This window comes from Ascidia mentula, chromosome 1 (assembly GCF_947561715.1).
Source record: "Ascidia mentula chromosome 1, kaAscMent1.1, whole genome shotgun sequence".
In the NCBI taxonomy this organism is placed as follows: Eukaryota; Metazoa; Chordata; class Ascidiacea; order Phlebobranchia; family Ascidiidae; genus Ascidia; species Ascidia mentula.
In genome coordinates this window covers 11,286,900-11,303,797 of record NC_138566.1, presented here as the reverse complement: position 1 = coordinate 11,303,797, position 16,898 = coordinate 11,286,900, and the positions used below count along the sequence as shown (strand labels likewise).

At 35.4% G+C, this 16,898-nt stretch overlaps 3 protein-coding genes across 6 annotated transcripts; 2 read left to right on the top strand and 1 right to left on the bottom strand.

The window, feature by feature from the left end:
- Positions 1 to 306: 306 nt before the first annotated feature.
- LOC145906116 (telomerase reverse transcriptase-like) lies at positions 307 to 5,679 on the top strand. 2 transcript variants are annotated; one of them, XM_082993535.1, is made up of 17 exons: positions 315 to 420; positions 481 to 930; positions 991 to 1,177; positions 1,288 to 1,402; positions 1,460 to 1,658; positions 1,714 to 1,878; positions 2,015 to 2,088; positions 2,146 to 2,179; positions 2,439 to 2,528; positions 2,600 to 2,720; positions 2,774 to 2,846; positions 2,987 to 3,081; positions 3,220 to 3,324; positions 3,634 to 3,797; positions 4,445 to 4,631; positions 5,087 to 5,200; positions 5,267 to 5,679. In XM_082993535.1, the coding sequence occupies exons 1-17, from the start codon at positions 328 to 330 to the stop codon at positions 5,368 to 5,370; spliced, it is 2,370 nt and encodes a 789-aa protein (XP_082849661.1). In that variant the 5' UTR covers positions 315 to 327; the 3' UTR covers positions 5,371 to 5,679. The 2 variants fall into 2 exon arrangements, with proteins under 2 accessions (XP_082849652.1, XP_082849661.1); XM_082993526.1 differs by having other exon boundaries at positions 307 to 930.
- A 240-nt stretch (positions 5,680 to 5,919) lies between these two features.
- Positions 5,920 to 7,614, bottom strand: LOC145902594 (tumor susceptibility gene 101 protein-like). Its single transcript, XM_082990631.1, has one exon. It carries the CDS (start codon positions 7,596 to 7,598, stop codon positions 6,354 to 6,356), a length of 1,245 nt encoding a protein of 414 aa, XP_082846757.1. The 5' UTR covers positions 7,599 to 7,614; the 3' UTR covers positions 5,920 to 6,353.
- Positions 7,615 to 8,492: 878 nt separating this feature from the next.
- On the top strand, positions 8,493 to 15,682 carry LOC145897233 (coiled-coil and C2 domain-containing protein 1-like). Of its 3 annotated transcripts, none has more exons than XM_082985429.1 (20): positions 8,493 to 8,594; positions 8,681 to 8,792; positions 9,209 to 9,312; positions 9,375 to 9,566; positions 9,831 to 10,193; positions 10,322 to 10,406; positions 10,527 to 10,610; positions 10,745 to 10,978; positions 11,336 to 11,460; positions 11,534 to 11,615; positions 11,686 to 11,849; positions 12,081 to 12,260; positions 12,463 to 12,620; positions 12,682 to 12,817; positions 13,003 to 13,154; positions 13,211 to 13,301; positions 13,391 to 13,587; positions 14,772 to 14,950; positions 15,006 to 15,082; positions 15,153 to 15,682. In XM_082985429.1, exons 1-20 carry the CDS (start codon positions 8,535 to 8,537, stop codon positions 15,219 to 15,221), a joined length of 2,844 nt encoding a protein of 947 aa, XP_082841555.1. In that variant the 5' UTR covers positions 8,493 to 8,534; the 3' UTR covers positions 15,222 to 15,682. The 3 variants fall into 3 exon arrangements, with proteins under 3 accessions (XP_082841555.1, XP_082841564.1, XP_082841572.1); XM_082985438.1 differs by having other exon boundaries at positions 11,540 to 11,615; positions 15,153 to 15,681; XM_082985446.1 differs by lacking the exons at positions 14,772 to 14,950; positions 15,006 to 15,082; positions 15,153 to 15,682 and adding an exon at positions 14,498 to 14,705.
- The last annotated feature ends 1,216 nt before the right edge of the window (positions 15,683 to 16,898 follow it).

Below are 16,898 nucleotides of genomic sequence, written 5' to 3'. Positions count from 1 at the left end.
ACTAATTTCCTGAGATTACATAGGATTTCCACAATGGGCACAATGTTTTGTTTAGGCTCAATGCCATGAAAACCAGAAGTTATTAGGCAATGTGTGGTCAGATAAACCTCTGTATTTCACAGCTCTGGCCCATTTCAATGTTTCAGCACTTTCGCTTGACACTAAACAAACAGATTTCTTTTTGGCATGAAAAAATGGGATATGTTGCATGTTTTTTTTAGCAGACACCTTTTAGGAAAAGCAATATACAGCAATCGACCTTATGTGATATGCCAGCTGAAACTGTTTTATTATGTATGCAGATGAGGTTAACTGGTCATATAAAGCATGTCAGAACAAAAATACATTCCATTGTGGACTCTGCGTTACTCACCAACATATTCAACGAAAGACCATCCATTTACTAGCCAACATATGCTTGTAAATTTGCCTGTCAGCCACACCTCTGCTAGAAAAATGGTAAATGAAATTTTTTACCAGAAGGCTTCATCATCAAGTTATATGCGCTTCGCTACCAAAGCCATCAAATCCAAAAGAAAGCATGAAACGGATGAAGATGAACCAACTACCAAGTGTCAGCGCTGTGATGAAAAAGATAAAGACGTTTCACTGTTCATGCAAACATTTGGGTTTTTAGCAAATCTAAAAGAAAACAAAACATCCAAAGGTATTTTGAAAAACATTGGAACTAAAGAAAATGTTACAGTACAAACAAAGGTCAATGTTCCCAGAAAGTCAAGAAAATCTATCAAACTCTGTGAAACAATATTAAAAAATGCCAAGAGAAGGTTTTACCGTCATCTAATTAATGTATATTGTCCATTACAATTGCCAAACGACTTATCTGATGATATAATTGCCAGAAAATCGACTCAAGATCTGTGTGAAGAAAATGGAAAATTCTTGAAAATGAATTCTTGTAAATATAATGTGGGTGCCTTGTCTTTATCAATGTATTCAAGTAATATTATTTACATTGCACTGGTTTAGGTGTTCTTGTTTCTTCGAGCTGTTACAAGGAAGATTCTGCCAACTTATGAAACATGGGGGACATTGAAAAATGAAAACATATTTTTAAAACATGTGAGAAGAATGATAAACCTTCGCATGCATGACAAAATAACTGCTGACGAAATGCTAAAGGACATTTCAATGTCGGAATTACCTTGGTTGTCTGGTAAGTTCCAGTTCCAAGGTAAAATCTTTTAGAATATTCACAAAGGGGCTAAAAGAATGAATTTAAACATTGGTCTATTGCTTAAGTATAATTGTTTTTGCATTATCTAGGTGATCAATCAACTGAAATGCTGCAAAATTTTGTAACATGGTTTATTACCGATGTCTTGTTTATTATTATCAGGCATTTTTTTTATGTTACAGAGCATGCAAATTTTAGAAACAGGTGAAAAAGACATAATTTTAAATATTTAGATTTTTTGAAAAGGTTTTAAAAATGAAGGTTACTATTCTACCGCAAGGAGGTGTGGAGAAAAATTGTTCAAAATGGGACGACAATTTTAACGAACAATGAAATTTGGGGCTGCAATTCTATATGTAATGACAAAGAAGTGACATGTTTCAAATGTAGGTTTTGCCCCAAATCATCCAGTATTAGGCCAATTATTCATTTACCTGTCTCCAAATACACGCACCAGGAGGTAATTGAATGTTTGCTAATGAGCAAAGAATTTTTAGTAATTGATTTTTTTTAAGAACTTCAAGACAAAGACTATTCTAAGAATATTTCAATGCATTTGCAAAAAATATCCCAGAATGACAGGCTGTGCCACACAAGGAGTATCAGGAATATATTTCAAATGGAAACAGTTTGTTAAAAAAACAACTAAAAGTCAAGATTTACCATTGTATTTTGTCAAAGTATGCCGCATTTTATTTTGCATGTCTAAAATACAAACTTTTTTTAATTAATAGACCTTTCTAAGTAATTGGTTCTAAAAAAATTTAGTTTTTTGATGATCTAAAAATGAAGCATACACAAAAAGTATTGATTTAGGTTGATGCTGATCAATGTTATGATCGAATTCCTGTCTGCAAATTAATGGAAGTTTTGGACACCAATTTATCAAGGTTTCATTCATACAGCTGTTTTGTTATTTATAATGCTTATTTTACTGTTTTGTTTAGAGCTGGAAATGTGGTTATTTCACATTTAATTTCTGTAAGTATTTATATGTTTAAACAGTTAATTTATTAATAGTTCTTTGAATTGTAGTTAGATGTACAATTAATAAAAAATCTTGGGTTAATAATAGTAATCCTAAGATTATGTTTTGGCACACGTGTTTAAATAAATTGTCATAGTGTCAGTGGTTGGTATCAATGCAACTAATTTTTGTGTTTAAGAATAAAATGTGAATTTTGTGTAATGACAAATAAAAACTGAATAAAAATACTGTTTAGCAAAATATTTGTTGTAGAAGCACAGAAAAGTTGGTGATTGTGTCGAACAAATTCTCTACTTTTTGCAAAAGTCACTGAGTAATGTTTTTATTTCATGTTTTGGAAAGGTTGGTGTACCCCAATGTGATTGCAATGTAGCCCCTTAACCCTTGCTCCTAAAACAACATATTTATTTTAGAAATATCCAAAGTTGCAGGGCATTCCCCAAGGATGGTGTTTATCCACAATGCTATGTGACTTACTTTATGGAGATTTGGAAAATAAATATTTCCCGAGTCATGTGCAAGGATCTGCAATGGGTAAAAACTTGTGTTGGGTAGTATGTGCAAAAAATTAAAGCCACTGCTTTTAGAATTGCTGGTAAGATTTGCTGATGATTTTCTGTTTGTCAGCCCAAACAAAAAAAGTGCCTTGGAATTTTTGAGGTAAATTTTTTTTATTTGAATTCTGTTTGAGGCAACAGCAAAAAATTAAGTTTAAAAAATAAAATTCCTTTCTGTGTCCATTTAAATTTTTTGAAGGTCTATGCAAAAAGCCTTTTGTTTATTCTGTTTTTCCCCTTCAGAATCATGCATGCTGGGTTTCCAGAATATGGATGTTTTATAAATCCAAAGAAGAGTCAGACAAACTTTGAAATTCCAGCGCAATACTTTGAATATTGTGAGTTTTTAACCATGTATTAACGAATATTATGTTTGTATACCTTTGCTTTTGCTATTAAGTGCAATTGACATCTTCTTACCAATTCATAACTTTCGGATATGGCACATTAAAATAATTAAAATTTATATTTATAAGGTGAAGAAATTAGTGTATTGTCTCAATCATCATCTTTTCCTTGGTTTGGAATGTATTTTCCGGGCCATATTCTATGTTCAACTAAAAAAGCTGGAAAGAAAAAAGGTTTGAAAAGGCCAAACTTTGTAAACAAAAATCCTTAGTGATAAGAAATACGAAGGATATGTGCCTGTACTGAATTTGAATATTGGCAACAAATACATATGTCTATGTACTAATTAAAATTAGAAAACGGTGTTTGGAATTATTTGTCAGTGAAACAACTGTTTGTTAACGCCCATTACAAAATGAATGACGTCATTAAATATTCGGATTCGGAGGAATATTGTCTGAAAGTATTCAGTTTCGGTCTCATATGAAATTTCCTACTAAAGCTCAGATTTTGCTGAGTCACTTAACGAAATTCTACTTTAGTGTCCAATTTGTACGGAGTGTCCCTTGATCTTTCTCGATACGCGACGATCGGATCGATTCGGGATTGCATTACAGTTGGTTCGTCCATTCCAACGTGTCTTATTTCGACCATGCTAATACGAAACATGAGGCTGCGACTTTTACCGATTTGTCTCGATCTAGAGGTAATTCAAACTTGTGTTTTTAGCCTTCATGTAATTTAGCCAAAAACTTTCAATTTTGTTTAAACCACTTTGCAACCCGACATAATATGTCCCAAGTAATTAAAGGGGCGAAGAAAAACTTACCGTGATAGAAACGTGTCAAACAACTTTTTCAAACATGTGTATTTGTGATACTGGGATGAATACTAACGTCTTACTTGGATCATTATGTATCTTTGCAAGCATCTTTACAGCACCGGCTCGCCAAATAATATGATCAAAATATTTTGTTTTGCGTGAACGACATAAATAAACAGCATATAAAATATGGTATGGGCAGTAGTGGGATTCAGCCGGTTCGCACCGGTTCTATAGAACCGTCTCACGAAATTTTTGAAATCAGCGAACCGGTTAGCATCACAGGTTACTGTCAATGGATTTTTGCATCATTAAACCCGCTGAAAAATATGACTTTTGTGATGATAGAACAGGCTGACAAAAAATTTGAACCTTATCACTGGGTATGGCTATGGGTACCAGTAAAACCCCTTAGAGGTTACCGGATCAGGCGCCCATGTGCTGATTTCCTAAAAAAATGACAGTCCAGCTTTTTAGCGTAAAATCCACATTTGTATACGGAAGCAAAACACACTAAATTTTTTCATCAGATCAACAGTAAGTACAGAATTCTTCGGAACGTGTATGAAGTAGCGATACTTATTGCATCACAGTGGCTGGCACATGATCTACACCGATTTCCACGAAAGCGCTTGGCGTTACGCCGTACGCAGGCCATATTTGGAATCGAAAAGTTAGCCAAAGCTGCATTTTCGGCAATCCGAAAACGCACTACAGGTTAGTTATGATCGCATACATGCATGCGCAAGTTTAACTTATGAAAATGTAAAAAAGGTTATGGTTGACCAACTTCTTTTGTTTCACTGTCGGTGATGAATAACTTTCTTTTAATTATCATTGGCCAAATAACTGGATTCTTAAGGTGTAATTATTAGGAAGTCCAAAATACACGATAGCGACTGATGTTTTGATATTATAGGAAAATACACTTGGTGCCATACCTATGATTAAACATGTGTGATTTAACGTCACATGACTCGCCATGACGTGATCAAAACAAATCGTTAACTTTCGGCTTAACATATATTGCTACTTCCTGAACAATATTTGCATTAAATCGGTTGCTGTTAAATCTATGTTGCGCATTGTGATTTTTCTAATTGTTTTCAAGATTGAAAAACGTTTAGATCTACCAAAAACTTCCCAGTCTATACTGTACTATCTATTTGCAGACCATCGGTTTCCGTCTGCACAGTGCGTTTGCTGGATATTTTATAAAGCCTTGAAATTAAAACTTATGCGGAGGATGTCATTGTACAAATCAATTGTTCATCATCTAAACAATGGCAAGTTATAGTTTCACCTTCTTTATGCGTGTAACATGTTTGTTGATGACCTTTCTTTCTATTTAGCCATGAAGCAACTCTTGAAAACACGACACGGATCAACTAAACGTCTTTTAAATCATTCGACAGCGATATTTCCTGAAGAATTGAGAAATATTTCCATGCATTAGCGCTTACTTAAACAAATGAGTTGAATTATCCGGCCAAGGTGTAAATATGTTTCGCCTGTTTCCGGTTGCCATTCTACAACATTCTTGCGTTTTTTTTCAAATAAAGGAAAGCACCAAGCGATTTATATTTCCTTAATGTTTTACAACTACATACTGTATTTGAAATAACATGTATCCTTTCTGGGTTTCACACAGTCTTTTTTTGTACCTTTCATCGCAGCAAGGCTGTGTTTTACTGCTCACACATTCATGCTCCGTGAGAGATAAACAGGATCTGTCACCTGACATCCTCGCCACAAAATATCTTGCATTAAAAACAACTTTTGTTCTTTCCTACCTGTCACGACCGTTTTAATTTGGCAAAGACCCTATAAACGTCAATAATTGTTGGTCTGTAACATTAAAATGTAAATATGCTGAACTGAATTTAAAGGCAATGGGTTTAGGTGTATCATGTTGTTCCAAAAACATTCAAGTTACCTTTCACAGTTAATTACAGGTTGCATAAAGTTAGAAACATTCTTGGACCCGATCTCTTATGTACGACTTGCTTTTAAGTTTTATTGCTGTAATTCCATCTCATCCTAATATCAGTCAGTCAAAAAGTAACATCATTTTCCTTGTGGAATTAAAAATCTTAGTGTTGGTATATTTTAATGTAATATTTGACACCAAATACCACATGAAAACTATACATGATAAAGGAAGCTTTAATCTCAACACTTCCACATAACAGATAGTTTTCTAACAATATATAGAGCCAATAAAGCAGTTTGCATCACATTCATAGCAAGCAAACAATAAGCATAAAAGTTTACATCATTTTTATGCGAACTTTTTTTAAACTTTAGTTCAGCGGACTAACTTCACATGAATAAAAATTAAACACCAAGTTAGATTGCCTTACACGTTTCACAGGCTTCTCATATATATACCAAATACATACAGTACAATTTAGCAAATTTAGGTTGTTAACTTACAAATTAATATACATTGGCTAGGCCAGCTGATTTCCTTGCCTTTTGAATTACAGCTCTCAACATGAATTGCTGCCGTGACAAAGACCGCACTTGTTTTAAAAATGTGTCCACATTAACCACATCCTTATGAAGTGCTTCACTCAGATAGTAGATGGTGTCTTCCAAGGCTTGTTCCTCAGCAAAGGATGAAACTATCTGTCTGTACACAGGTGCTGATGCCATGACAACATCATCCACATCTAGATTATCCTGCTTTTGTTCCAGTTTATTAACTTCACCTGTTAGTTCTTCATTTCTCTGCTGCAGCATTATAATATTTGCATCTGCTTCACTCACTTCTTGCTCAAGACGCTTGAGGATGACATCAAGCTTTTGTTGGCCAGCTTTCAAAACAGATTCCGTCTTTTTAAGTGCTTGGGTTTCACTCTCAGCCTGTGCTAATGTATCTTTCAGCCTTCTCTGTAGTTTCTCATTGACTGCTGAAATCAAAGATGCCTTAATCATGCTGTCATCGAGGTTTGAATCTTTGGACTGTGGAGTGCTTGCCTGTGTTTGTGGGGGATATGGCGTTGGAAGAACACTCATTTGGTTTGGTTGGGGATAACCACTGTATGGTGGGTAGTTGGTATTTCCAGATGCTGGATAGGGTGGTTGCTGGCCAGTATTTGTGGGATATGGTGCAGGTGCTCTGTAGTTGGGTTGATAGGAAGTAGTTGGAGGGCCCTGTGCAGAATACCCTGGGTATGGTGGTCTTGGTTGTGATGGATATGGTTGTTGTTGTCTGGGTGGTGGTGGTCTACCTGGTGCTGGTTTTGCAAATACTGGGGGTTCTTCACTAAAAACTGCTATCATGACCTGTACACAACCAACCAAATTGTGTCTTCTTGGAGACCAATCTGTTAGATATGGCAGATAAACCCTTCCATTTGCATCAACGTGTTTCCCTTGTCGCACCTGCATTGTGCTAGTTGGCTGCACATAGCACAAAGGTGGCACCTGGGGATGAGCTTCCTGAAGCCATATAGCTACAGGTATGTTGTACGTTGCTCCCTTGTATAAAACTGGAATTGTTCCCTTTAAACACAACAAATGCTTGCTGGAACCATCATTAAACATAAACCTGTCAATGCTGGGCTTTAGGTCTTTGTAGTGATGCATAACATTTAGGGCATCCTGTTTGGCAGGTTCAAGATCCCTATATTTCCCAGACATTTGGGATCTTAGAAATGACTCCATTTGATTTGCCATTTTACTACAAATCTAATAACCTGCAATAAAAAAAGGTTAACATGTTTTGTACTCATATTAATGTATATGCATGTCAATTTCTGGTTACACAAGTGCACCAGAAACTATAGAAGATATAAACAGTTATTCCTAAAACATTCACTAAATTTGTGTAAACCTTATTTGTGTATGGCAAAGTGCATGTCTTCACAATACTATTAATACTATAAATGTTCATGTTGACTTGTGAACATAGCAGCCCTTTTCTACCATAATTCTATAGTATATTGCGAATCCACAAAATGCAGTTACGGAGTTAAACAATGGAATGCAGCGACAGGAAACAACAATATTTATAAATAAGAAAACTGTTAGAACGTTTACGCTTGGACGTTGCTTTTCGGCTTGTGGATGTGAACAATCAACAACGCTTTTTTGGTGTGTTGCGTTGCTGGAAAAACTACACCTCGCCACTCCTCCTCACCAGGCTCTGGTATCGCACAACTTTGAAGTGGTGAAGTTCGATAACCCATGGCGCAATATACCACTTTTCGACGTCGGAAACAAAAATTATTTATTTCGACTCATAAAACCTTTTGGGCAGCGCAGACTGAGTAATAGTAAATGATTAAAAACAAATAGATAAATACAACTGCAATATATAAAAAAAAATGTCAACTAGGCGAATCAACCAGGCATAAGCAGCATAAATGCACTGAAGTGTGACGTATCTCGTGAAGGTAAGTTTCGTCACAATCACAAACAAATTTGCTGTGGTCAGCTGACTAAATTGACAAAGTGAAATCGTAAATTTACCCGTAGTTTGCCTACGTAATACTGTGCAATAGGTTTTTATTTATTTTATCGAGCTAAGTTGTTGCTAAAAGTACCCATAACGCCTTCGTTTGTTTTAATAGCCGAGGTAAATTAATGCAAGAAAACATTAAGTAGTATAGGATGCCAAAGTCCAAGGAAACGAAAAAACCCAAAAAAGGACGCCAAGATGTTTTAAACATGGTATGCTTTACCCTTGGTGTTATTAAATAAATATTGTCACTTCCAAATTCCTTATATATATATATATATATATACTATATATATAGATGGGTTATAACGAAGAGGATGAATCTGATGATGAAGACATGGAACAACAGTTGGCGGCACTTCTAGGTGAAGGAGGATCCAAATCAGCTAAAGTGAAACAAAGTCCAAAATGTATGTAAAGTCTACATAAAGCAAGATCATTGTTTCTAGTTTGTAAAAACTGTACATACCAGATTGGAAAAAATGTCGTGTGCGGAGGATTTTGCGAAAACTTACTGATAATCCGCGCAATATTAATTAGCATTAAAATATGAAAAACGTTGTGATTGTCTTTGCAATTACCGAGTGCCGAAACAAAATCTTCCACACAAAAACAAACTTTCCAATCTGGTGTATTTTTAAAGCAGTTTTGGAAATTATTTAATTTAGTGGCATAAAGTTATGCTTTGCTTTTGGTATCTTACCATACCAATATAACAAAGCAAAGTCGCACTGCATTAATCGTCATTCTAAAGAATTTATTTTATGCTCCCTAAACATGTAGATGTAAGCTAAAAAGAGTATATATACTAAACATATATGTTTAGTGCTTGATTGGTCAATTATTGATGCACAAGTATCCTCCTCAATGAGGGATGTTGATGATGATGAAGATGAGGAAGTTACTGAAGAAGATGAAACTGAACTTATGGTATTGCATGCACAACAGGGTATAAAAAAGAACAACAAACATTTTTCTTTTTCATGATTTAGTCTGAACTTACTGACCTGGTTGGAAATGATCAGCCAGATTTGCTTCATCCTGATCCAACATCAGGGAAGAGAAGCAGATCTTCCAGTCCTCAACCTCAAACTGGCAATTCAATGGTTGAATTACTCACCAGTCGCAAAACTGTTTATGAAAGTGCAATAAAAACTGCACAGGCTGATGGTCAATCTTCTAAGGTCAGAGAAAATTTTGGTTAATGAGCAACTTTAGCAAGTTTTTTTTTGTAGCATTTTCTTTCCTGACTTCCAATAAAAGAAGTATGCTCACCACAATGTTTGATGGTTGGCTTTATGTCTTAGTTTGGCAAAGCATTTCTTTGATGCTACTTAAACAGTTTTGCTACCACACTCACATTTATTATATCTGTACATTTAAAAGCCTATTTTAGACTTTTGTTCAACATAGGTGCACAAATATACTGATTTGTGAAATGTGGTTAGGTTCGGAGACTCCAGAGGGGACTAAAAACTATTGATGAACTCCTTAAATCTGCCAAAAGGGGTAAATCTATATCAGAAGATGATATTCCTCCTATGCTGGCTGGAGCACAGAATTTAAGCCAGAAACCAACAACAACCAGTCCAGTGCCTCCAGTGCAAATTGAGTCCCCCAAACCAATCAAGGCTCCTGCTGTTCCACCATCCCCAGTTAAAGAGTTGTCGCCAGAAAGTGCAACTCCCCCTGTTGACACAAAAATTCTCAAACTCCTTGAAGAGAGACAACATGAATATAAAGTGGCTGCTTTGCATGCCAAACGGGAAGGTGATAAAGAAACAGCCTTGGCTCATTTTAGAGGAATAAAGGTAAAAGCATTTTACCCCTTTTACAGTTTTACCATGTATACATTTAATATCCTGGTTGTTTTTTTTTAATAGAGCACATGTGGTTCGTAATTGTGTCGTGAATAAATTTGTTATATATGTGCTTGCAGCAAATAGATTCTTTGATCAAGACAGCAAAAGATGGAAAACATGTTGATACTAGCCAGATACCTCCTTCACTGGACAATAAACCTGGTATTTTGCAAAGACTTTTTTTGCTGCTTGTTTTAGTTGAGAAGTACGCCTTTGCTTTCGGCATGGTTTTGTTAGATTTGTTATGTATAAAGTATTATACAATTGTTCTTTCTGTGACAGTTCAACCCAAGACGACAACACAGCCAGTAAAAGTTATCAATAGCGAGGAGACTTCCCCACCTCCACCAAAACAAATATCTGAAGGTGAGTGTTTTTTATGTTGGTGTAATATTACTGCATATTATGTATACTCCGGTACATTGTGTAGAATAAAGTAACACAAGAAATATGCAAGGTAGAAGATATTCTCTGACCATGACAAATATCTGTTATCTTAGTTAACCAAGCTGCTGCACCGACAGCGCCAAAGAATGCCCTTGAGGCCTTGGAACAGCGAATGCAGAAATACAAGATTAGTGAAGCAGAAGCAACAAAAGAAGGGAATGGTGGAAAGGCAAGAAGAATGGGAAGAATTGTGAAGCAATATCAAGCGGCGATTCGTTCACATAAAGCTGGAAAACCTGTTAACTTTGATGAGTTGCCAGTACCCCCTGGATTCCCTCCAATTCCTGGTAATCTATGCTTTATTTTATTATATTGTTGATTAATTTGAGGTTTTGCAATGTTAAGTGTTGTTTTAAGTCAATTTATATTGTAAAATATTTTTTATTAAAACATTTCATACAAAGTGATCATTAAAATAAGGTAATAAAATTTATATAAAGGGTGTTCAATTAAGAAAAACAATTATTGTTTGGACAAATGTTTGTTACACTAAAAGTTGCATTTAGTTTAGAAAGTTGGGTGATGCATTTCCATAAAGGTAGCACAGAAAAAACAAAAAACAGTCTTGGGTATATGTGTATGAAGTATATTGTATAATGTAGTGTGCAGTTAAAAATTTTTCACTAACTTAAGTCTGTGTTTAGGCTTCAAAGCAACACAACAGGAAAATTTGCTGGCAAAAGCCAATTCACTCATAAATGCCAATGTGGATGAGGATGAACCTGGGCCATCAAAGCCAGCAATCAATCAGTTGCCTGTACCAGCAGTTGTAAGTTAAATGTCATAAGTATGTGTGTATTTTGTTTTTTGCTTTGTTACTCACTTTAATGTATTTTATTGAGACACAGGCAGCAAGAAGCAAATCTCCAAGTCAAAAAGGATCTAAATCTCCATCACCTACACCACAAAAAGCTGCTCCTAAAAGTAATTGGTTGCATTATATCAGTTTGCTAAATTTGTAATAACCACGACCTGTTATTTTCTTTTCGTTTAGCTCCTTATGAACAACAAATAGCATTTCTTCAAAACAGACAAGCTGCTTTTAAACGAGCTGCCATTGAAGCAAAAACGAAAGGTGATAGAGAAACTGCCTTGGAATATTTGCGTAAAATGAAAGGATTTGATCAGCAGATTGAAGCAGCTAAAAGCGGCATTAAGGTACTTTATTTTAAGTACAGCACAAAAAGTAACTAATGGCTATATTACAAACATCATGATGGAACAAAGTTTTTCTTAGTTCTTAAAAAATAAAACAGCCAAAAAAGTCTTACATTTTTTTGTAAAAATCCCATTCAACTCTCTTATTCTAAAACTTTCCATCAGGAATGTTAAAAGTAAGGAATATAGTATATTTGTGTTACTAGCAGTAAATAAAAATTATATTGTTAGGTGGATATCAGAAATGTTCCACAACCTCCCATAGGACATGCCACTCATTCTCACCAAGATGATACATTTGAGATAATTGAGGGAAGTGAATCGTCGAGCAAACAACATCGAAAATCCACACCAGAAGAGGATGTGGAGCTTTATTCTAGGCTTTTAAAGACATTGAAAAGACAAGTGGAAGTAAGAAAATTGTTTCAGACTTTGTTACAAGTTGTGTTTTTCATGACAAATGTTATCCTCAAGTATGACGTCAAAATGGATTTTAAATATTTTTTGTCTTTTTTTTAAATTAGCACAATATGCTCTGCTCCCTTTTTCAGTTTGCTTCCATGCTGTTTGTACCAAAAATAAGTTATTTACTGTATGTTTTACTCTTTTTCAGAAAGCAAGAGCTTTTGCCCAACAAATGACTCACTCTGGTGATGTGGCTGGTGCCGAGCGATGTGATAGACTGGCAGAAACTTCTCAGGCAGATTATGATTATGTGAAAAGTTGCCAGAGGCATGGAGACCCACCTCCTCATTTCTTTTATGAGGAAAAGTACGATGAATAATTTTTTATTTAGTTTTTGTCTAAAATTGTGTACTGTATTTCTGAACAGGACATTCAAAACAGAAAAAATAATCCCAGATCTTGGAAGCAATGAAATGGAGCTGGAAGTTGTGCAATGCATGGATGTTAATATGGGTGGAAAAGATGCTAAAGTTGTTATTGAGTGGGAGTTCCCATTTCCACGTGTAGGTTCACTTTATTGAAAGAGTGTTTTAGGCAACATAAAAGCAACAATGAATGGTTTTGTATGTACATAGCCTATATAACAGATTTAAACAAAGCCCGAACACTTTAACCCACTTATTAAGTATTTATGTAAATGTTTTCATGTAAAAGTTGAGATTGTAAATCATTTTACTTATTGCTGTAGGATAACCCATGCAAAGGTCGTACAGAAGAGGGTAAAGGTCAACAAAACCTTAAGTTTGGTGAACATTTCCGTGTCCCTTTTGAGAGAAAACATAAATCCAACCAGAGGGCAGTAAAGAGCAAAATATTAAAACTAGATATTATTCAGAAGGGGTATGTTGTGTTGAAAGTGTTTTGACTCCATTAATACAAGCAAATGTTTAATGCAGTGGCTTCCTGAGAAGTGACAAATCTCTTGGAATTGTTGCAGTTAAGTTGGAAACGCTGGAATCTCACTGTGAAATTCATGTTGTTGAGGAGGTAAGTGATATTTTCTGTGACCGTATATCAATATTTTTCCCACAGCTTTAATGCTGTAAATAGTAAGTACAATACAATAATACTTTCAGATTAAAGACGGACGTAATACAATGGGCAAATTGGAAGCATATGTGCGCCTTAGAACCCCTTTGCTAGGATCTGACTCAAGCTTAACTCGAGAAAAATGGCTCCATGTTGAGCATCGCAAACGACACCATGCCTCACCTACAACTAAAGGCAACTCAAAACATTCCACATCAAAACCCAGTGGTCGATCTACTGTAAAGTAAGTTGGAATATTTTGACTGAAAGGACAAGACTGTCAAAAATTATTGTCAACGAATTTATTGAAACAAAATTAATTCCAGGGTTGTTATCAAAGAAGGCTTGTTATATAACAGCCCTTACCAATTCATGTGAAAGCACAAAGCAATTGTTAAGTTTATATTAATATGCATGTAATTTGTTCCATTGATCATAGAAACTCACTGCACATGTATGTTAGGTTTTTTGTAGGATAATGATTGGCATTTATCTTGGTACTGATAAAAAGTGCTGTTAGAAAAACATTTGTATTCTCACCACTAGTTACTAACAAATCATTGGTGTTATGGGTAAATAACAAAAATATTGTTTAAATGATGGAAGCTGTAATGCACTGTATTTGTTTACTTGGATATGTGATAAATTAGGTTACTTTTAATATAATCCATTGGTATGTGTGAAAGACATTACTGCATTTTCTCTTTGCATGCATTTTGTGCAAACAAGTTTTGATTGAAGTTTGTGGTAGTTGTGCTACACAGGTTTGTGTGATCAATGAAGTCAAGTGGAACAAGCCTAATTTTGTTTTTAATGGCTGGTAAAGTGTCTATTGAAAATGCATGAATGCAAGTCTTTGGTGATACTGCAAGGTTACACAATAGAGAGTTTTTAGCATGTGTTTGATCAGTGTCAGCTGATCAAGGAAAGTTGTAGAATTATTGTGATTTCACTAATTGTGTGTAATTTTCCCGCTCTCTTAAGTACGGTGCAAAAAAAATAATTAGTTGCAGACAAAATCTCAAATTCCCCACACTAAAAGTTGATTGCAGGCTTATAATAAATATTCAAGGCATTTTTTGAAGCTTTGTTTTAGCTCTTTCAGTGACATTTCAGTATTTCCCATACTGAACAAAACTTTTCATTCATTACAGTAAGCCATCAAAAGTTTGTGTGTTGTGGTGAAGATAGCACCTGGTTCCACAGAAGCAGCTTTGTATGAAGAAAAAACTTTGTTGTTGCTGTAGATTTGTGTATATGATTTTTGCACTTTTTGTGTTTGTTTCTATGCCTTTTAATTTCTTGTGCCTTCAGATTTTATAATTATTTTCACAATAAATGTTGTCAATGCAAAAGGTTGTAACATATGCTCATGGATGAAAAAAATACAGAAAACATTGTTTGTTACTCTTTTCTCGTGTTTCATAGCATTTCCAGTATGGAAGTTCTGCTCCTTGACATCAAGATAGTGGAAGCGAAAATTGGAAAGTTCAAGCAACAAGGCAAAGTGCCACCAACTGACCTACGGCAAGAAGTGCAGTCACTAAAACAGAAACATGCAGAAACGAAGAAGTTTTTAGAAGAAGGCTCACAGCATGCAAAAAATGGTAATTGACATATAACACATGTCAGACCTAATCATTTTCTGTTGCTTGTTTCTAGAATATTCGAAGTGTTTGGCTGCCCAGTACAAGCACTTCGCTGCTGAGGCACAAGCATATACTCGGCAGGGAAAGAAGGTTGGTTCAATGGGTAGTCGCTATGTATTTATTTCTCCCTGCTTCCAAACTAAAAAAATCAATTTAACAGGATCAAATGAAGTTGGCTCTTACCAAGAAGGCGTATGTTCAAAAGGAAATTGAAAAATACGCAGTTTAGATGTTTCCAACACCTTGGTGTCCTACTCGTGTGATCGTTTGAATCACAGGGCTGCACGGCACCCAATCGATGCAGTACAAACATGCGCTGATATGCAAAATCGTTATTGTTGAAGAGTGTAAAGTGGCTCAAGTTTCATGAGCTCGTTTTCACGTTTTTTGTCTCCGTTTTACCACTTTTCTCATTCTGTATTCACTCCAGTTATATTCGTGTATGTTATAATGGAGTCGGGGCATTTTATTTACTACAACAAGTGGTGACTTGCACGAAACTGTTCCGGTCTTTGCGTATTCGCTTGAGCTGAACAAGCCCTATTTTTTGCAATTTACATATGGGCAATTAAAAATTGTGTTTAATTGCATTCATTCTGTACGTAGCAGTTTAATGTACAGGTTAAAAACATGGTCTGTATGTTTCTGATTGGTTCGATCGGTAAAAACGTCAAAATTATTCGTAGAGTAAAATATTCCAAATATTCTGTCGTGAACATTTCATGCGAATTGAAAAGAGATGCCCATTTTTTTCTGCGACACATTACCACAAAGGTAACATATATCATAATCTATACATGCATATGGACTATGGGTAAATATAGTTTTTGTCATAGTTATGTAGTTTTAACTCCCGTAGTTACATAGGTAGGTTATGTAACTACTAGAGTCAAAACTTACAAAAACTTTAGTACTTCTTGTACCAAGCAATCAGAATTACCATATCAAAAAGAAAGCTAATTAAAATTCTCCCCTTAAATTTATGCAAAAACAAGGCTATATCGCAGCCAGTAGTAAATTCATAACAGCCTTCAGTATGTCATATATCACATGGATAGGCTAGTAGGCCTACAGTATTTTTCAACCTTTTTGTGCCACGGAACACTTTTTTTATTGAAATAATCTTGCGGAACACCAAACTGTTGGAAGTATTGCGGCATTATACTTCATCAGCAACACGCTCGCGCAATTACATTCTTATGATTACAAAACGAGTCTTATTGTTACACAACAACAAATGAAGCAATTCACGATAGAACATTCAAACTGATGATAGTAGATGATTACTTTCATTACGCCATTTGTGATAAACAAGCGATTTCCGACCCGTGTTCCACGGAATATCAGTGAAACTAATAAATTTCTTGCGGAACACCTGACGATCTTTCACGGAACACTGGTGTTCCGCGGACCACCGGTTAAAAATCACTGGGCTAGTACATATAACTTAATTCGTTAGGCGATTGTCCCACTGACAATAAAATGTTACGTTGTGGGGATTTAAAATGCTTCTTTAACGCGTGGGTTGTAATTTTTCGTAGAACGACAAATTTAAATTGAATTGATTTTGTGACTTAATAGAGATCAGGGTTGCGCACACAAAAATTATCAGTTTGGTATTTACTCGGGACTTAGGTGGGATGAGTGTTCAGTCATGCGTGATAGTTCGATGTGCCGGTAAGTTCCGAGGAATTTCGTTTGAAAGATTTAGGATTTCAGCTAGGTTTCTCATTTTTCTACGTTGTAATTGATGTTAAACATTGTCTGTACGTTGCTTATATTTTGCAAGTACTTGTGAATCGGCAACATCATCAGACAGGGTGCATTTCTCACTAAACTAGTCGTTTGTGGTTGTGGGAGAAGATGTTTTTTGCTTGGTGGCCAAGCATGTGTCTGCAGAGAAACA

What these genes read in the sequence shown, in the direction of transcription:
- LOC145906116 (XM_082993526.1), top strand. Translation starts at nt 328, where the DNA reads ATGTCAGAACAAAAATACATTCCATTGTGGACTCTGCGTTACTCACCA. An exon ending in GGAATTACCTTGGTTGTCTG is followed by an intron (nt 1,178 to 1,287) that starts GTAAGTTCCAGT and finishes TGCATTATCTAG; the next exon opens with GTGATCAATCAACTGAAATG. An exon ending in AATCCGAAAACGCACTACAG is followed by an intron (nt 4,632 to 5,086) that starts GTTAGTTATGAT and finishes ATCTATTTGCAG; the next exon opens with ACCATCGGTTTCCGTCTGCA.
- LOC145902594 (XM_082990631.1), bottom strand. Translation starts at nt 7,598, where the DNA reads ATGGCAAATCAAATGGAGTCATTTCTAAGATCCCAAATGTCTGGGAAA.
- LOC145897233 (XM_082985429.1), top strand. Translation starts at nt 8,535, where the DNA reads ATGCCAAAGTCCAAGGAAACGAAAAAACCCAAAAAAGGACGCCAAGAT. An exon ending in CAGCTAAAAGCGGCATTAAG is followed by an intron (nt 11,850 to 12,080) that starts GTACTTTATTTT and finishes TTATATTGTTAG; the next exon opens with GTGGATATCAGAAATGTTCC. An exon ending in CATTGAAAAGACAAGTGGAA is followed by an intron (nt 12,261 to 12,462) that starts GTAAGAAAATTG and finishes ACTCTTTTTCAG; the next exon opens with AAAGCAAGAGCTTTTGCCCA.